Source organism: Arachis hypogaea, chromosome 16 (genome assembly GCF_003086295.3).
Source record: "Arachis hypogaea cultivar Tifrunner chromosome 16, arahy.Tifrunner.gnm2.J5K5, whole genome shotgun sequence".
NCBI lineage: Eukaryota > Viridiplantae > Streptophyta > Magnoliopsida > Fabales > Fabaceae > Arachis > Arachis hypogaea.
This window is the reverse complement of record NC_092051.1, coordinates 45,199,523-45,217,476: the sequence shown is the minus strand read 5'-3', so window position 1 is coordinate 45,217,476 and position 17,954 is coordinate 45,199,523. Positions and strand designations below refer to the sequence as shown.

The following is a 17,954-nucleotide window of genomic DNA, read 5'->3' as shown; positions in this document are numbered from 1 at the left end:
AAATAACCAATTCATGTACACTTCTGAAAGGAACCCTGTGAATAATGGGACAAATCAGAAGAAAGGAGTTCTTGAGATTGATACTCTGAATGCCATATTGGCTTAGAACAAAATATTGACTCAGCAAGTCAACATGATTTCTCAGAGTCTGTCTGGAATGCAAGCAGCAACAGGCAGTACTAAAGAAGCTTCATCTGAAGAAGAAGCTTATGATCCTGAGAATCCAGCAATGAAAGTGGTGAATTACATGGGAGAACCCTATGGAAACACCTATAATCCTTCATGGAGAAATCATCCAAATCTCTCATGGAAGGACCAACAGAGGCCTCAACAAGGCTTCAACAACAGTAATGGTGAAAGAAATAGGTTTAGCAATAGCAAGCCTTTTCCATCATCTTCTCAGCAACAGACAGAGAATTCTAAGCAGAGCCACTCTGACTTAGCAACCATAGTCTCTGATTTAATTAATACCACTTAAAGTTTAATGACTGAAACAAGGTCCTCCATTAGAAATTTGGAGGCACAAGTGGGTCAGTGAAGAACTGAGGATTGATGGTTTTGAAGTTATAGTAAACTCCCGTTGCAAGTATAGTTACTAAACCAAGCAATCAACCTTTCTTACAAACATTTTGGTTGTCACAAGTAACAAACCCCTTTAAAATTGATAACCGAGTATTTAAACCTCGGGTCGTCTTCTCAAGAAATTGCAGGGAGGTATGTTCTTATTATTGGTTATGAGTTTTGTAAATTGGGGGTTTTGAGAGTAAGGAACAAGTAATTTAAATGACAAGTAAAATAAATTAACAATAATAAAATCTCTTGGCAAGGTATGAAAATTAGAAGTCCTATCCTGGTTATCCTTATCAATTGTGATGAGAATTGGATTTTTCTCCCACTTTGTTAACCTCTAACTATGAAGGTAAGTTAAGTGGATGAATTAATTTTGATTCCTCAGGTCCTAGTCTTTCCTTGGGAAAGGCTAGAGTTATTGGAACTCGAATTAATTCTTGAAGAATTCCAATTTTTAGTCAACAATGAGTTTGATAACTCAAGTGTCTCTAATGACTCAACCAAAGCCAAAAGAGAAAAATCCAAATTATTTATATCATAAATAGAAGAGAGAACAATCATAAATCTGAATCACAACTAGAAAATTGTTTAATACAGACAGATTTACAGACAGATTTGGTCTATATTACAGACGGATTTTTGGTTACCGACGACATTACCGACAGATTTTGTCCCTCTGTAAAAGCCTCGTCGGAAATTATTTACCGACGAATTTTTTTCCGTCGAAAAATTACCGATGGATTTTTACCAGTTACCGACGGATTTTCCCTCTGTAAATTCTCCATCCATTTCCCTTAGGCGTCGAACTTTTCGACGGATTTTCCGTCGGTAATTACAGATGGATTTTTTGACGGATTTTCTGTCTGTAATTACAGACAGATTTTCCGACAAATTTTTCGTCTGTAATTACAGACAGATTTTCCGACGGATTTTCCATCGGTAATTAGAGCCTTGGAAAACCACTCCAAACTCTAAATATAGACAGAAAATCCGTCTGTAAATCTGTCTGTAAGATAAAGTATAATTTTTTTTAGATTTTTAACTACAAAATAAACCTGTTTTCATACAAAATAAATATAAATTTAATAAATATAAATTTTTATCTAATTTATATTTAAATATTTATAATATTTCAAAAAATAAACAAATTTATCATATTATCAAACTAAAAGAGTATAAACAAGCAACTGTTTTAATACAATTATTGGAAACCAGAAACAGATTATTCAAATATAATCGAGCACGTTACAAACACACCACACATTATTATTCATTATATTATTCCATGCATTTAGATAGAGATGCTGTTTGGAACTCCTCTAAAAGTCAACCCTTCATTGCTAGTAGGATGAAGCAGTGTGTATGGCAATTCAACTGGCCCAATTCTATTACTCAGTCTCCCATCTTTGTTCTTTTGTGTTAGCTTCTCCTCAATCTCACTCAGTTTGTTCCCAAATCTATGAAATGCTTGTAATGCTCTTGAATCAAATGTCCAATGTGGATTATCCCTCTCTCCAAGATACACCTCATCAGAAGCATGCTTTGATAAGATTTCTATGGTTGTAAGGTCAATGAGAGTCTCTAATTTCGGTGTAATTGTTCTCAGATAAGCCTTTTGGTGACTCTTCACCATCTCTTCATACTCTGCAGTGCCTTGTTCAGGAAGCAATCTTCTGCTAAGTGTTGGACGGTTCAGTATAAGCCCTCCATATGGATACTGTCCAAAATTAACGGCTGTATGGAGCGCCGACGCCGTCCATATTATGGTTGTGCATGATTCAACTAACTCTTCAACTGTCTGCATCTTTGGCCACCATGGCTTATCTTTCAAATCACCATGACCTACCTCAACAGCTTCTTTTCACCAATTTTGGAGTTCAGGGTCTTTTTTGAGATCATTGTCTGTTGGATAGCACAATGAGACATAATATTGAACCCATTCCTTAATGGCAAACCATATCTCTAGTCCATCAACAGCATAAGGGTAGTCTTCTATTACAAGACGAATTCCATAAGGAGAAGATGAATCCTCCACTGCCATTCCTCTAAATCATCCAAAATATAAAACATGTTACTAAGATCAGTTCATGTTTATAATAGAATGAAGAGTTACACCACACTAGTAATTATTAATAAGGGGAATGAACAATGGTTGAACACAAACTCAAACAAAGACTAAATCAAGCACCTGGTTTTTTTCTCTGAAATAAACCTTATGACCCTATGATAGTGTTTATTGCATCTATTGTTTGAACACGTTCAATGCAAATGTGAACCTAAACAAATACCTAAGCAAATTTGTACTAGGATAAAAAAATATAATTTAAAAAAATAATAAAAAAGACACCATTTTTCTTCAAAACTCTCTCTCCTTATCTCTCACGCATTTCTTATTCTCTTTTGTTTTTCTCTCTTAGTATATAACTCCCTATGTAGCTGAATATTAGAGTACGCAAACTATAGAGAGAAAATTGAAAAGGAAATGGGGAAATAAAGGGTTTAAAAAAGAAAGAAAATAAAGAAGAGAAGAAAAAAAAAGGTGAATGAATCTCTATGCAGATTCTCACTTCCTAAGCTTTACCATGTTTGGTTCTTGGATTCTCTTGCAGGCTTTTTTCTTTCTTCACTGCACTTTCAACAATTCCCACACTACTCCAGAAAGAAAAACTAAAACAACAACCTTCTACTCTCTATTCATAAACCCTTTAATTTCAATCTTCTTCTTCTTCTTCTTCACTCTCTGATATATATGATTATTCCTGCTCACAAACACTCACACAGACCCTTTCAACTTCACACACCCTTTGGTCTGTTTTTCCTCTATCTGCTTTTTTTTATGCCTTTAATTGGATTCAGTTGACGGCCAAGGGCAGGTGCTAGTGTAGTATGTATTACATAATTCACGGCAAAGTCATACAACAAATGATGGATAATAACCACATTCCTGGATTTTCTTCTAGTAATTAATCGCTAACTAGCAACTGAAATACACAGAGACTAAAACATAAATACCTCTTCTATGGCCTTATCCTTTTGAGCCTCAGTTAACTTGAAGTCTTTGTTTTTACCCTGGCAAGTGGCCAATTCCTTGCTCTTTTCCGCAACAAACATTCTCTTCTTATTCTTTTTGGTGTGTGCAAATAAAAAAGAACAACAACAAACTAGAAAATTACAGTGAACCATATGGACACATACAAAGCATATTGCCTACTATAAAATTAATCCTCATACAAGTTCTGAACAGAGCAGTAAGCATCAAACATATGCAAATGGACACATTCTATTAAAATGGGCGGGACCAATTGGAGTTCATGATCACTCTTAACTTCCTCAAGGGATGTTCTCAAAATGTGTAGTACTTTAGAACAAAGATTGACAACTATTGTACCTCTATTGGAATTGTAAACACACATGTTGATTTAGATAAATCAAATTCTTTTTGAAGTTATTTCAAACCTCCACATGCTAACGTGGCCAGACAAGCATCTGAGAGTCCAAGTTATTTCAAACTCATAGATTCATCAAATCTGAAGAGAATTAGATTAAGGGACAAACACCAATAAAATTAAACGGGAGAAAATATCATATCGTCATCTAATCTTTTCAGTTTTCATAGCTTTAATATAGAATTTCTGAAAACAAAGTACAGAAATAAATCAAATGGATGAAAAATGTAAAACACAATCATATGTGAATTGATTTTGGTATCATTCAGGGTGGCAGATCAACATAATTTCACTATTTTATCTATAGAATTTTTTATTTTCATTTTTTTCAGTTCTATGTTAAAAATTGTTCAGCAGCCAAAAATTGGAGAAGGATACAAATCATCTTCGTTGAAGCTAGAATCCGGCACAGGAGCTAAAATCTCTCCTTCTTCTTCTTTCTCATCCTCTTCATCCTCAAAATCTGGAGCTAATTCCTAAAAATAGAAAATTCTCAATCCAACAAAACAAAGGAAGGAAAAAATGCAAAGTAAAAATGGAAAGAGGAGCGAGAAGAGGAAGTAAGAAGCACCTTGAACGTAGTCGTAGCTGCTCTTGAGACGATCTTCGAGTTCAAGCATATTGGAGTGGTTTTTCTTGAAACTAATAGATTTACCATAAAAAACTATTCCTTGATTATTTGTATGCCAGTCTAAGCTTCAATTCTTCAGGAATTTCAGCACTATCCTCCCAGGAAGCTTCAATTCTTAATAATCCTTATTCAATAAAATGAGGAAACTAGGAGGTTGATTCAAGAAACCAATTAAGAAGACAGCTATAATAACTGCATTTTAATACAAGATGAATAGAACGAGTGCAAACTTACAACAATGAGTTTACCAGCATTTTCAGGCCTCTTTGCAATCCTAATTACAGCAGCTGCAGCAGCACCAGATGATATCCCCATCTGCAATTCATGTTCATCAAAAACACAGAATAACATTAAAAAATATTCTCTTTAAATCATGCAAGTAGAAAAGGCTAGCATCTAAACAAATTTGGAGGGGGATCCCCTTTGAAATATCTTTCAGGGGAACTTACCAACAGACCCTCTTTCAACGCTAGAAGTTTCGCAGTTTCAATAGCTTCTTCACTAGAAATCCACAAAAACAAATAATATTATGTGTCACCATCAATCCCTGAGTGAAAAAAAAGTACACAGGACTGTCACATCACATTACTAGGTCAAATTATCAGAACTCCTGGCCCTGTCTATGTAATGATTTAAGGTCCTTTGGTCTTCCCAAGGAAAAGTTGCATCAGATTATTACACATAAAAACACAAACACACACACACAAACTAAACACATATTATTTAAATTTAAATTAAAAAATAGATGCCTTACTTAGATAACTTCATCAAGTAGACTGACATCCAAAACACCAGGGATGAAGCCAGGACCAATTCCTTGGATCTTATGAGGACCTTGTACACAAACAATGCATTTGTCAGGGGAATGATAACTAGAAAAGGCATTTGATAAGTTTCAATACAACCATACAGATGAATGTAGACTAAAAGGTTAATAGAAAGTAGAACTCAATAAGCAACTGCAATCTCAACATCTGGATCTTTTTCTTTTCGCTCTTTAATAAATCTATAGATAACAAACAAATAGATGCAGAAAATTTTGCTTATTCCTTCAATACTGCATATGAAAATCATGTAAATAATTTAAAGCTCATACCTTCCAAGAAGAACCTCTGAATTTATAGCACCTAGAGCAAGCTGAAACAAAGAACACAGTTTATTACTATCAACTGATATTTGTCAAAGTACTTAGATTTATGAGATGGTTTACGATATTGATAGGGCACAAAATTATTGTTGATAATCTCATTCTAATCAGTCACAGAGTAATTTCAATCTATGTAATTAGCACATTGCATTTCATGAACTGGTATTTATAGTTCCTTCAAATGAAAAATTCAAACAACATATGAACAAAACGAAAGTGGAAGAGATCGAATTTTAGATGCAACAATAACGTATGAACATTTGAATTCAACAAAAAAAACATAGATCAATAGCAATTCCAGAATCTAAAATAGATAAAGACGTACATGTAGGTTTCAGATCTGGTAACACGATGACTCGATGAGGCTGTGAACGGCAGAGGGAGACATAAGTTGATAGGCGGCAGAGGGAGCTCGTGCAATGCAAGCAGCAGAGGAGGGAGCTCATGCGAGCGAGCGGCGGTGGAAGGAGCTCGTGCAAGCGAGTAGTGACGGAGGGAGCTCGTGCGACGCGAGTGCCGACAAAGCAGAAGCGACCGAGAAGTCACAGTTTTGCCCTATTTTCAACTCGAATCAGAGAGAGAGAGAGATAGCAAGCTTAAACGAAGGATCCGAGAAGATGAATGATGATTTTGCGTTGAATGAAGTTTCATCATCGAATATGGTCTGTTTCATCAGGACTGGACCTAATTAAAATTTTCGAGGGATTTATTAGAAGATCTAGATTACAGAGGGATTTTTTGTCATCGATGGTTTCAAATTTTAATTTTAATTTTATCGACAAAATTACCGAGGGATATTAGTCTCTGTCGGTAAATTTTGTGAAAATTTTTTTTGTTTTTTACCGACGAAAAATCTGTCAAAAATCCGTCGGTATTTTCGATAGAAAAATTCTGTCAGAAAAATCTGTCTGTAATTCGCTATTTTCTAGTGGTGAATTACCTCAAATTGCATTAAGTAAAGAAAATCAATCTAAACATAAAGAGTTCATAAACTAAATTCATAAAATAAATAAAAGGAACATTGAACCTGAGATGAAGAAGAAATAATCCTAAATCCTAAAACTAAATCCTAAGAGAGAGGAGAGAACCTCTCTCTCTAAAAACTACATCTACTCCTAAAATTATGAATTATGAGCTTGTTTTTGAATGGATGCATTCCCCCACTTTATAGCCTCTAATATGTGTGTTCTGGGCTGAAAACTGGGTTAAAAGCAGTCCAAAAATCACCCCCTACAATTTCTGTTACGTTCAGGTCGCGGGCAAGTGACGCGGAGGCATCGTCCACGCGTCCGCGCGGATTGAAGTTCGCAGATGCGACGTGGACGCGTCATTCACGCGTTCGCGTCACCTAACTTTGAGGCAGCTATGGCAAATTATATATCAAATCGAAGCCCCGGATGTTAGCTTTCCAACACAACTAGAAACGCATCATTTGTTCCTCTTTAGCTAAAGTTATAGCCGTTTGAGTGCGAAGAGGTCAGGCTAGACAGCTTAGCAGTTTCTCCAACTTCTTGTATTCCTTCCACTTTTGCATGCTTCCTTTCCATCCTCTGAGCCATTCCTACCTTGTAATATCTGAAATCACTTAACACACATATCAAGGCATCTAATGTTAATAAGAGAGGATTAATATTAGCAAATATAAGGTCAAAGAAGCATATTTTCAATCATAACACAAAATCAGGAAGGAGAATGTAAACTCATGCAAATAGTATGAATAAGTGGGTAAAGAGTTGATAAAATCCACTCAATTGAGCACAAGATAAACCACAAAATAGTGGTTTATCAACCTCCTCATACTTAAACATTAGCATGTCCTCATGCTAAGCTCAAGAGAAGCTATAAAGATGAAGAGGGATGGTAGATTAATATGAAATGCAAGCTATCTATATGAATGCAACTACATGCAAAATGTTTCTACCTACTTAGTTAAAAGTAAACAAATCCTTCAAGAAGAAATATGAACTGGATTTCACTAATTCAAATCATGAAAATGAAGTACAAATAGACTTGCAAGAAGAAGATAGCTAATGAAAGCAGGGAATAAGGAATTGAGCATCGAACCCTTACTGGTAGTGTATACATTCTAATCACTCAAGTGTTTAAGGTTCGATTCTCTCAATTCTCTACTAACCTTGCTTTCTAAGGCTTGCTTTTCTTCTACCAATCAACAAAAATTTAATGCACAAATACACAAATCAAGAAGTCTTTTAAGGGTTGTAATGGGGTTAGGGTCAAGGTAGGATTGTATTTGGCCAAGTGGACTAAAATCTGAATCCTTAATTAACTTAAACTTTCCCCCTAACTTTAGACAATCCATGTAATCAAAGTACAAAACCTAAATGTCCATTAACCATGTTTTCCACATATTCATGCATTCTAATTTCAAGTATAGTACATATGCATTACTTTCACCACTTACTTTGGGGCATTTTGTCCCCTTTTACTTAATTGCTCTTTTTCTCTTCTTTTTCTCTTTTTCTTCTTTTTCTTCTTTTTCTTCTCTTTTCTCTCTTTTTTTTAATTATATTTTTATTTTCTTTTATTTTTCTCAATGCATATGATTAAATTATTGAATGCATGAACATGTCCTAAACATTTCTTTCACATTTTCAGAAAATTCTAACATACTCAATTCTCAAACCAAATGTTTCGAAAGCCGATTTCTCCACACTTAAATCATAAGCACTCTCACTAGTCTAAGCTAACCAAGGATTCAAATTAAGGACATTATTATTTTTCGCTTAGAGTTAATGATGTGCTAAAGTAAAGAACAAAAGGGGTATAATAGGCTCAATATTGGTTTGCAAAGAATAATGAAAGGGTAAGGCCATATGGGTATGTAAGCTCAGTGAAACAAAAGCCTCAATCATGTATGTGTATGCATACATCAAATAATGGAAATATAGAATTAAGCAAGACAAAGATCACAATTTTAGAGAGAAAAATACACACTAAAACAGAATTTTTGGTTGATAAAATGCAACCAATTCAAATAGGCTCAAACAATCTCACAGGTTTTGTGTGTTCGAGCTCTAAACCATGTTCCAGTATAATATTTCTTCAAACAAGTTTAACATTAAATTTTATTTAAATTAGTGAAATGCTCTAAAAGGTTTTTTGAAAAAGAAAATATTACTTCAACCAAGTGGTAAAATATGCACAAAATCAACTACACATGCAATCTATTATGTAATACAATAATGAACTAATAAAGAAAATAAAACAATGGTGTTGGAAAGAAGAAAATAGCTAACCCATGGAGATCGGTATCGACCTCCCCACACTTAAAGATTGCACCGTCCTCGGTGCATGCTAAGATGTACAAGTGGATGGGTGGCTCCAACTGACGCTTTTCTCATTAAGGAATGTGCATAGGAACTTGTGTGTCTCTCTTATGCAAACGTCTTCCGGTTCTCTTCCTGGTGGCCATCCTGAAAGAAAAAGAGAAGAAAAGTAACCCAAAGCAAAGATAAAAAACAAATAAAACATGGGTTGGTTAATGCCAAAAATGAGGGTCTCAATTACATGGTAGCTACAACATGCAAGTGAGAAAACAATAGAAGCACATGGCATACTAGTGGTGCAAAATTTTGCAACAATGAGGGAGAGTGTGGGTAAGGAGAGGTAATGTAAATTCATGTCAATGCAAAATTGATGCAGGTATAAAAGATTGGCATTGTTTTAAATAATATTACCTAACCAGAATAAAACAAGTCTCTAAGCACCTAAAACAATTCAAGAGAAGATGCAACAGTGAAATAAGAAAATTCAACACCAAAGGAAAAATAATGAATTTAGAAAAGAAAATAAAAATATGCACAGAATTAAAATGTAATGAATGAAAGTATGTAAATAAATTAGGTAAAATAGAATGGAAGTGAAAAAATATGAGAAGTTAAAAAGATAAAGTAAGAAAGAAAGAAGAAAGAAGAAAAGATGGAAGAAATTAGGATTGGGGAAAGAAAGATAAGATATTTGGCTGATCTGGGTAAGCTGTGCGCCGCATGTGACGCGGACGCGTGAGTGACGCGGTCGCGTGATGCGCGGTAAGGTCAGGTGACGCGGACGCGTGGGTCACGCGATCGCGTCACCTGATTTGTGCGATTGGCGCGAGTGCAGCCTCGCGTTCGCGCAACTCTCTGTTCGAAACTCTTTTTGCCAAATGTTTGGGTGACGCGGTCGCGTGGTTGACGCAATCGCGCGGGTGGCCTTATTTCCAATATGGGCGGACGCGTGGGTGACGCGTCGCGTGGTAGGGCTGGTGCCTCTAGCACGGGTCCAGCCTAATTCCAGCTCAACTTTCGGCCATACACCCTTGTTACGTCGATTTACAGGTTCACGCGGTCGCGTGGGTGACGCGGACGCGTGGGGAAGCTATTTTGCAAATGACGTGGCCGCATCGGCGACGTGGTCGTGTTGGCATATTTGTGCCTAAGGCACGCCTCCAGCCACGCTCTCGCGTGACTCTCTGTTCAATTCTTTTCTTCCAAAATGCACTGGTGACGCAGACGCGTCAGCAACGCTGCCGCGTCGCGTGCGTGTTTTTTTTTAAATAATGCAGTATGCTGAATGCAATGCTAATATGAATGTTATGCAAAACTCCAGGTTCAATAAAAATAGAATAAAATAAAATGAAAAACAAACAAAACGAAATAAAATTAAAATTGAGAAAGGAACGATTATACCATGGTGGGTTGTCTCCCACCTAGCACTTTTAGTTAAAGTCCTTAAGTTGGACATTTGATGAGCTCCCTGTTATGGTGGATTGTGCTTGTATTCATCCAAAAATCTCCACCAATGTTTGGAATTCCAGTAGCCTCCAGGATCCCAAACTAGGCGCAGAAAGCCTACAAGTAAGTTAAAGCAAGTGACAAGGCCCCAAGAGTGTTGATTGCCAGAATGAATTCCGGGGTCCCAAATCTTACTTTTGCACCCGTCTTCTTGTTGATCATCATGATTCTATCTGGGTAGCAAGCAATCTGAATTCTCACTAAAGCGGCCAAACAACTTTCTAGACCCATTCTGAATCCTAGCATTTCTCCCCTCTATCTCTTGCCTCTTTCCTCAACCTCCAAAATGTTTCAGGATCAAAAGGTGTGGATTCATCGTTCTCTCCTCCTATCACAAAATCAGAAACACAAATAGAACCAGAAACTAAAACAGAGCACTCTGTAACTTGAGTGCAGTTAGAGTTAGTAGAGACAAAGTCTCGAACAGTTAGTGGGTTAGTCAAAATTAAAGAAAAAGTGCTTGATCTAAACTCCACTTCACTTAATCATTGTCAATCTAATCAATCCCCGGCAACGGCGCCAAAAACTTGATGGGATATTTTTTGTTGAAGAAACAAATTTCTCCAAAACACCCAAATCTAACCGGCAAGTGCACCGGGTCGCATCAAGTAATAATAACTCACGGGAGTGAGGTCGATCCCACAGGGATTGAAGGATTGAGCAATTTTAGCTTAGTGGTTGATTTAGTCAAGCGAATCAAGATTTGGTTGAGAGATTTGTGATTTGCAGAATTTAAATTGCATAGAAAGTAAAGGGAATAGGTAATTGGCATGAAATTAAAGAGAACAGGAATTAAAGTGCTGAATCTTAAAGAACAAGAAATTAAATGGCAGAAACTTAGAACGCAAGAAATGTAAATTGCAAAATCTTAAAGTGCAAGAAATGTAAATAGCTTGAATTGTAAAGGGAATGGGGAGTTGGATTTGCAGAAATTAAACAAGGAAAAGTAAATTGCAACGAACAGAGAAATAGAAGAAGACTTGGATTGAATCGGATCTAAAACAAAAAAGTAAAATGAGCATGAAAAGCAGTAAATAGAGGATGTAAAATTTGAATTCAGATCTCAGGACCCAAGAGACTAGAAAACCAAGTCTAGATCTCAATGCCTTCCTAGATCCAACAAGAATAATTGCAAAGGAGATTGTAAATTGCAAAGAAAGTAGATGAAGAAGCAAGTAACCAAAACTGAAATTCAATTAAGCAGAAAATTAAACAAGATCCCAAGGTGAGATTAAAACAGAATTTCTTCAATTCTCCACCCAAAATCCAAGACAAGAAAAGTAAAGAGTGTTGGGCAAGAACAAGGAAGAAGAGAGATCAATTCTCCTCCCAAATTCTCTTCAATTAAACAACAATGCTAAGAAAAATAAAAGTGAGCTCTAAGCAAAACTCAAAAGAAAGCTATTCTGAAAAACTAAAAAGGGAAGCTCCCTGCTGCAAGTATTGAAAAATTCTAAAAGGAAGCTCTATGAAAACTCAAATCCTATGCTATTTATACACTTTCTTCAAATGGTCTTCAAGCCTTCAATTGGGCCTTTGCTTTTGATGGAATTGGGTTGGTAGAGGCCTTGGTTGACTGCTCTTGGAGTTTGGAGAAGAACTGAATTGAACCGGGTTGGAATCATGAAAGCTTGAGTAAAAGTTGGAGTAAAAGTTAGGGGCTAACTTTTGCTCCAACTTTTCACATCAGCACCCTTCCTTGCTGATACCAACGTTGGGGCAAAAGTTAGGGGTCTAACTTTTGCTCCAACGTTGGCCTCCCCTTGCATATTCATGGCGCCAACGTTAGCCAAAAAGTTAGGGGCTAACGTTGGCGCAAACTTTTGCTAGTCCAGGGAGTGTTTTTCATGCGCCAACGTTAGCCAAAAAGTTAGGGGCTAACGTTGGCGCAAACTTTTTGTGCATCCAGGGAATGTTTTTCATGCCAAAAGTTAGCCAAAAAGTTAGGGGCTAACTTTTGCTCCAGCTTTTGCCCAAAAGTTAGCCAAAAAGTTTGAGGCTAACTTTTGGTCCAGCTTTTTGCTTCCTGGTTCATTTTCAATTACTCCAAAAGTTTGAGCTAAAGTTTGAGGCAAACTTTTGCTCAAACTTTTTGTCCTCTCTTCCTCCTAACCATTCCTTCTTGCTTCAACCTTTCTCCAAGCTTTCTTCACCTATCATTAATCAACCAAACACATCAAAGCTATGCTCAAAATCATGAGATATTCATTCTTTCATAATATGTGACAATTATAGCATAAAACCTCATGAAATAGCATGAATTCATACATGGTTGATTAAATCAAAGGAAACATGAAAATCTAACCAATTGGCTTGCTTATGGCTCAAGAAAGTGCATAATTCAGTTGAAAACAAAAGAAAAAGGCTAGTGAAACTAGGCTAAGATGACTTGTCATCATGATTCTTGGGAGTAATTGAGTTGGAATTGAGGTGGTTCTATATATGGTTCATATGGTTCATAAGGTGGTTGGTATGGTGGATGTGGGTTAGGATCATATGAAGGTGAATAGTGGTAGTTAGCTTGTGAGTGTGGTGGTTCAAAGTTGTGTTGAGGAGGTTCATAGGCATATGATGGGGGTCCATCATATCTATCATCTTGGTATACCCCCTGGAATGGCTCTTGACTATAGTAATTTGGTGGATGTTGGTTGTCACGGAAAGGTCCACCATAACTACTGTCTTGGTATGCATCGTGGAATGGTCTTTGTCTGTGGTACTGTGGAAGGTGTTGTTGCCGGAAGGGTTGATCAGATCCTCGTGGCTCCATCTATCTCTGATTGTTTTGACCTTGATGCATGTTCCTGTTATAATTTCCATTCCTTGCAACAACATTGGAACCAAACTCAAACCGAGAAGGGTGAGAACTCATAGTTAGTTAATAAAAATTTAAAAACAAAAATAAAAGCAAATTTGAAATTCAAATTTTTGAATTTGAAAATTAAAATTTGAATTTTTGAATTTTTAAATTTGAAATTTGAAGTTTGAAATTTGAAATTTTAAAATTTGAATTTTAAATTTTGAAAATTGAACTTTTAAAATTGAAAATTGAAAATTGATTTTTTTTTTTTTAAATAAGATAGGATAAGATAAAAAAATTTTAAAATAAAAATCTGAAATTTTTTGTTTTCGAAAAAATCAATTTAAAGGTAAATATTTACAATAACCAATAATAAGGCACACGTTTGTAATTCCCCGGCAACGGCGCCATTTTGAAGAACTGAGGATTGATGGTTTAGAAGTTATAGTAAACTCTCGTTGCAAGTATAGTTACTAAACCAAGCAATCAACCTTTCTTACAAACGTTTTGGTCGTCACAAGTAACAAACTCCTTTAAAATTGATAACCGAGTATTTAAACATCGGGTCGTCTTCTCAAGGAATTTCAGGGAGGTATGTTCTTATTATTGGTTATGAGTTTTGTAAATTGGGGGTTTTGAGAGTAAGGAACAAGTAATTTAAATGACAAGTAAAATAAATTAACAATAATAAAATCTCTTGGCAAGGTATGAAAATTAGAAGTCTTATCCTGGTTATCGTTATCAATTGTGATGAGAATTGGATTTTTCTCCCACCTTGTTAACCTCTAACTATGAAGGTAAGTTAAGTGGATGAATTAATTTTGATTCCTCAGGTTCTAGTCTTTCCTTGGGAAAGGCTAGAGTTATTGGAACTCGAATTAATTTTCGAAGAATTCCAATTTTCAGTCAACAATGAGTTTGATAACTCAAGTGTCTCTAATGACTCAACCAAAGCCAAAAGGAAAAAATCCAAATTATTTATATCATAAATAGAAGAGAAAACAATCATAAATCTGAATTACCTCAAATTGCATTAAGTAAAGAAAATCAATCTAAACATAAAGAGTTCATAAACTAAATTGATAAAATAAATAAATGGAACATTGAACCTGAGATGAAGAAGAAATAATCCTAAATCCTAAAACTAAATCCTAAGAGAGAGGAGAGAACATCTCTCTCTAAAAACTACATCTACTCCTAAAATTGTGAATTATGAGCTTATTTTTGAATGGATGCATTCCCCACTTTATAGCCTCTAATCTGTGTGTTTTGGGCTGAAAACTGGGTCAAAAGCAGCCCAGAAATCACCCATTGCGATTTTTGTTACGTTCAGGTCGTGGGCAAGTGACGCGGAGGCGTCGTCCACGTGTCCGCGTGGATTGAAGTTCGCAGATGCGACGCGGGCGCGTCATTCACGCGTTCGCATCGCCTAACTTCTAGCAGCTATAGCAAATTATATATCAAATCGAAGCCCCGGACCTTGGCTTTCCAACGCAACTGAAACCGCGTCATTTCGATCTCTGTAGCTAAAGTTATAGCCGTTTGAGTGCGAAGAGGTCAAGCTGGACAGCTTAGCAGTTTCTCCAACTTCTTGTATTCCTTCCACTTTTGCATGCTTCCTTTCCATCCTCTGAGCCATTCCTGCCCTGTAATATCTGAAATCACTTAACACACATATCAAGGTATCTAATGGTAATAAGAGGGGATTAATATTAGCAAATATAAGGTTAAAGAAGCATGTTTTCAATCATAGCACAAAATCAAGAAGGAGAATGTAAACTCATGCAAATAGTATGAATAAGTGGGTAAAGAGTTGATAAAATCCACTCAATTGAGCACAAAATAAACCATAAAATAGTGGTTTATCAGTCAGCTGAGTAAGAAAGTTACTGAACTCCCTCCTAGTACTCTCCTAAGCAATACAGAAGAGAACCCAAAAAGAGAATGCAAGGCCATAAACACATCCCACATGGCCGAATGCATAGAGGAGGGAAAAGCAGTTAGTTCCACTGAGGAAGACCTCAATGGACGTCCACTGACCTCCAAGGAGTTCCCTAATGAGGAACCATGGGAATCTGAGGCTCATATAGAGACCATAGAGATTCTATTGAATTTACTTCTGCCATTCATGAGCTCTTATGAGTATTCTTCCTCTGAAGAGGATGAAGATGTTACTGAAGAGCAAGTTGCTAAGTACCTTGGAGTAATCATGAAACTATATGCCAAGTTATTTGGTAATGAGACTTGGGAGGATGAACCCCCCTTGCTCACCAAAGAACTGGATGACTTGACTAGACAGAGATTACCTCAAAAGAGACAGGATCCTGGAAAGTTCTCAATACCTTGTACCATAGGCACCATGACCTTTTAGAAGGCTCTGTGTGACCTAGGGTCAAGCATAAACCTCATGTCTCTCTCTGTAATAGAGTAGCTAGGGATCCTTGAGGTACAAGCTGCAAGAATCTCACTAGAGATGGCAGACAATTCAAGGAAACAGACTTATAGACTTGTAAAGGATGTCTTGGTAAAGGTTGAAGGCCACTACATCCCTGCTGATTTCATAATTCTAGATACTGGGAAGTGTATGGATGAATCCATCATCCTTGGCAGACCCTTCCTAGCCACAACAAAAGCTGTGATTGATGTTGACAGAGGAGAATTGATCCTTCAAGTGAATGAGGACTCCCTTGTGTTTAAAGCTAAGGATATCCCTCTGTAGTCATGGAGAGGAAGCATGAAAAGCTTCTCTCAATGCAGAGTCAAATAGAGCCCCCACGTTCAAACTCTAAGTTTGGCGTTGGGAGGTCATCATCATGCTCTGCGTATCTGTGAGGCTCCATGAGAGCCCACTGTCAAGCTATTAACATTAAAGAAGCGCTTGTTGGGAGGCAACCCAATTTTAATCATATCCATTTATTTTCCATTGTTATTTCATATTTTCTGTAGGTTGATGATCATGTGAAGTAACAAAAACAACTGAAAAAGCAAAAACAGAATGAAAAATAGTATTAAAAATAGCACACCCTGGAGGAGAAGCTTGCTGGCGTTTAAACGCCAGTAAGGGTAGCAGAATGGGCATTTAACGCCAGAAATGGGCAGCAACCTGGCGTTTAACGCCAGGATTGGCAAGCAAGGGGCGTTTACATGCCAACATGGTGCAGGGATGAGAAATCATTGACACCTCAGGATCTGTGGACCCCACAGGATCCCTACCTACCTCATCTCTCTCTCTCTCTTCTTCACACTTTCCCATTACACCCTTCCCCAAATACCCTTCACCAATCACCTCAATACCTCTTTCCCAAATACCCCTCACCTATCAAATCCTACCCTCTTCTCCATAATCTCTTCACCAATCCACATCCATCCATCATAAAACCGCACCTACCTCACCATTCAAATTCAAACCATTTTTCCTCCCAAACCCACCCATACATGGCCGAACACTACCAATCTCTCCACTCCTATATAAACCCATTTTCACTCCTTCATTTTCACACATCATACACACTAATTCTCCTCCTTGGCCTAACCACAAAACCCCTTCCATCTCCTCTATTTTCTTCTTCTACTCTTTTCTTTCTTCTTTTGTTCGAGGACGAGCAAACCTTCTAAGTTTGGTGTGGTAAAAGCTAAAGCTTTTTGTTTTTCCATAACCATTTATGGCACCTAAGGCCGGAAAAACCTCTAGAAAGAGGAAAGGGAAGGCAAAAGCTTCCGCCTCCGAGTCATGAGAGATGGAGAGATTCATCTCAAGGGTGCATCAAGACCACTTCTATGAAGTTGTGGCCAAGAAGAAGGTGATCCCCGAGGTCCCTTTCAAGCTCAAAAAGGGTGAATAGCCGGAGATCCGACACGAGATTCGAAGAAGAGGTTGGGAAATTCTCACCAACCCCATTCAACAAGTCAGAATCTTAATGGTTCAAGAATTCTATACAAACGCATGGATCACTAAGAACCATGATCAAAGTATGAATCCAAATCCAAAGAATTGGCTTACAATGGTCTGGGGGAAATGCTTAGATTTCAGTCCGGAAAATGTAAGGATGGCATTCAACTTGCCCATGATGCAAGGAGATGCACGCCCCTACACTAGAAGGGTCAACTTTGATCAAAGGTTGGACCAAGTCCTCATAGACATTTGTGAAGAGGGCACTCAATGGAAGAGAAATTTAAAAGGGAAGCCGGTTCAACTAAGAAGGCATGACCTCAAGCCCGTCGCTAGGGGGTGGTTGGAGTTCATCCAACGCTCAATCATTCCCACTAGCAACTTGGCTGAAGTTACTATAGGCTGGGCTATCATGATCCATAGCATCATGATTAGAGAGGAAGTAGAAGTTCATGAGGTTATATCCCTGGAACTCTACAAGGTGGCTGACAAGTCCTCCACTTTGGCAACGTTAGCCTTCCCTCATCTCATTTGTCACCTCTGCAATTCAGCTGGAATTGACATAGAGGGAGATATCCTCATTGATGAGGACAAGCCCATCACTAAGAAAAGGATGGAGCAAACAAGAGATCCCACTCATGGACAAGAGCAAGAGGAAATTCCTCATCATGAAATTCTTGA

At 37.2% G+C, this 17,954-nt stretch overlaps 1 protein-coding gene across 1 annotated transcript; it reads right to left on the bottom strand.

Annotated features, from left to right (window-relative positions):
- Positions 1-1,844: 1,844 nt before the first annotated feature.
- On the bottom strand, positions 1,845-3,546 carry LOC112756495 (seed linoleate 9S-lipoxygenase-2-like). Its single transcript, XM_025805099.3, has 2 exons — positions 3,152-3,546; positions 1,845-2,615 (listed from the first exon to the last, which is right to left on the bottom strand). The coding sequence occupies exon 2, from the start codon at positions 2,372-2,374 to the stop codon at positions 1,862-1,864; it is 513 nt and encodes a 170-aa protein (XP_025660884.1). The 5' UTR covers positions 2,375-2,615; positions 3,152-3,546; the 3' UTR covers positions 1,845-1,861.
- Between the last annotated feature and the right edge of the window lie 14,408 nt (positions 3,547-17,954).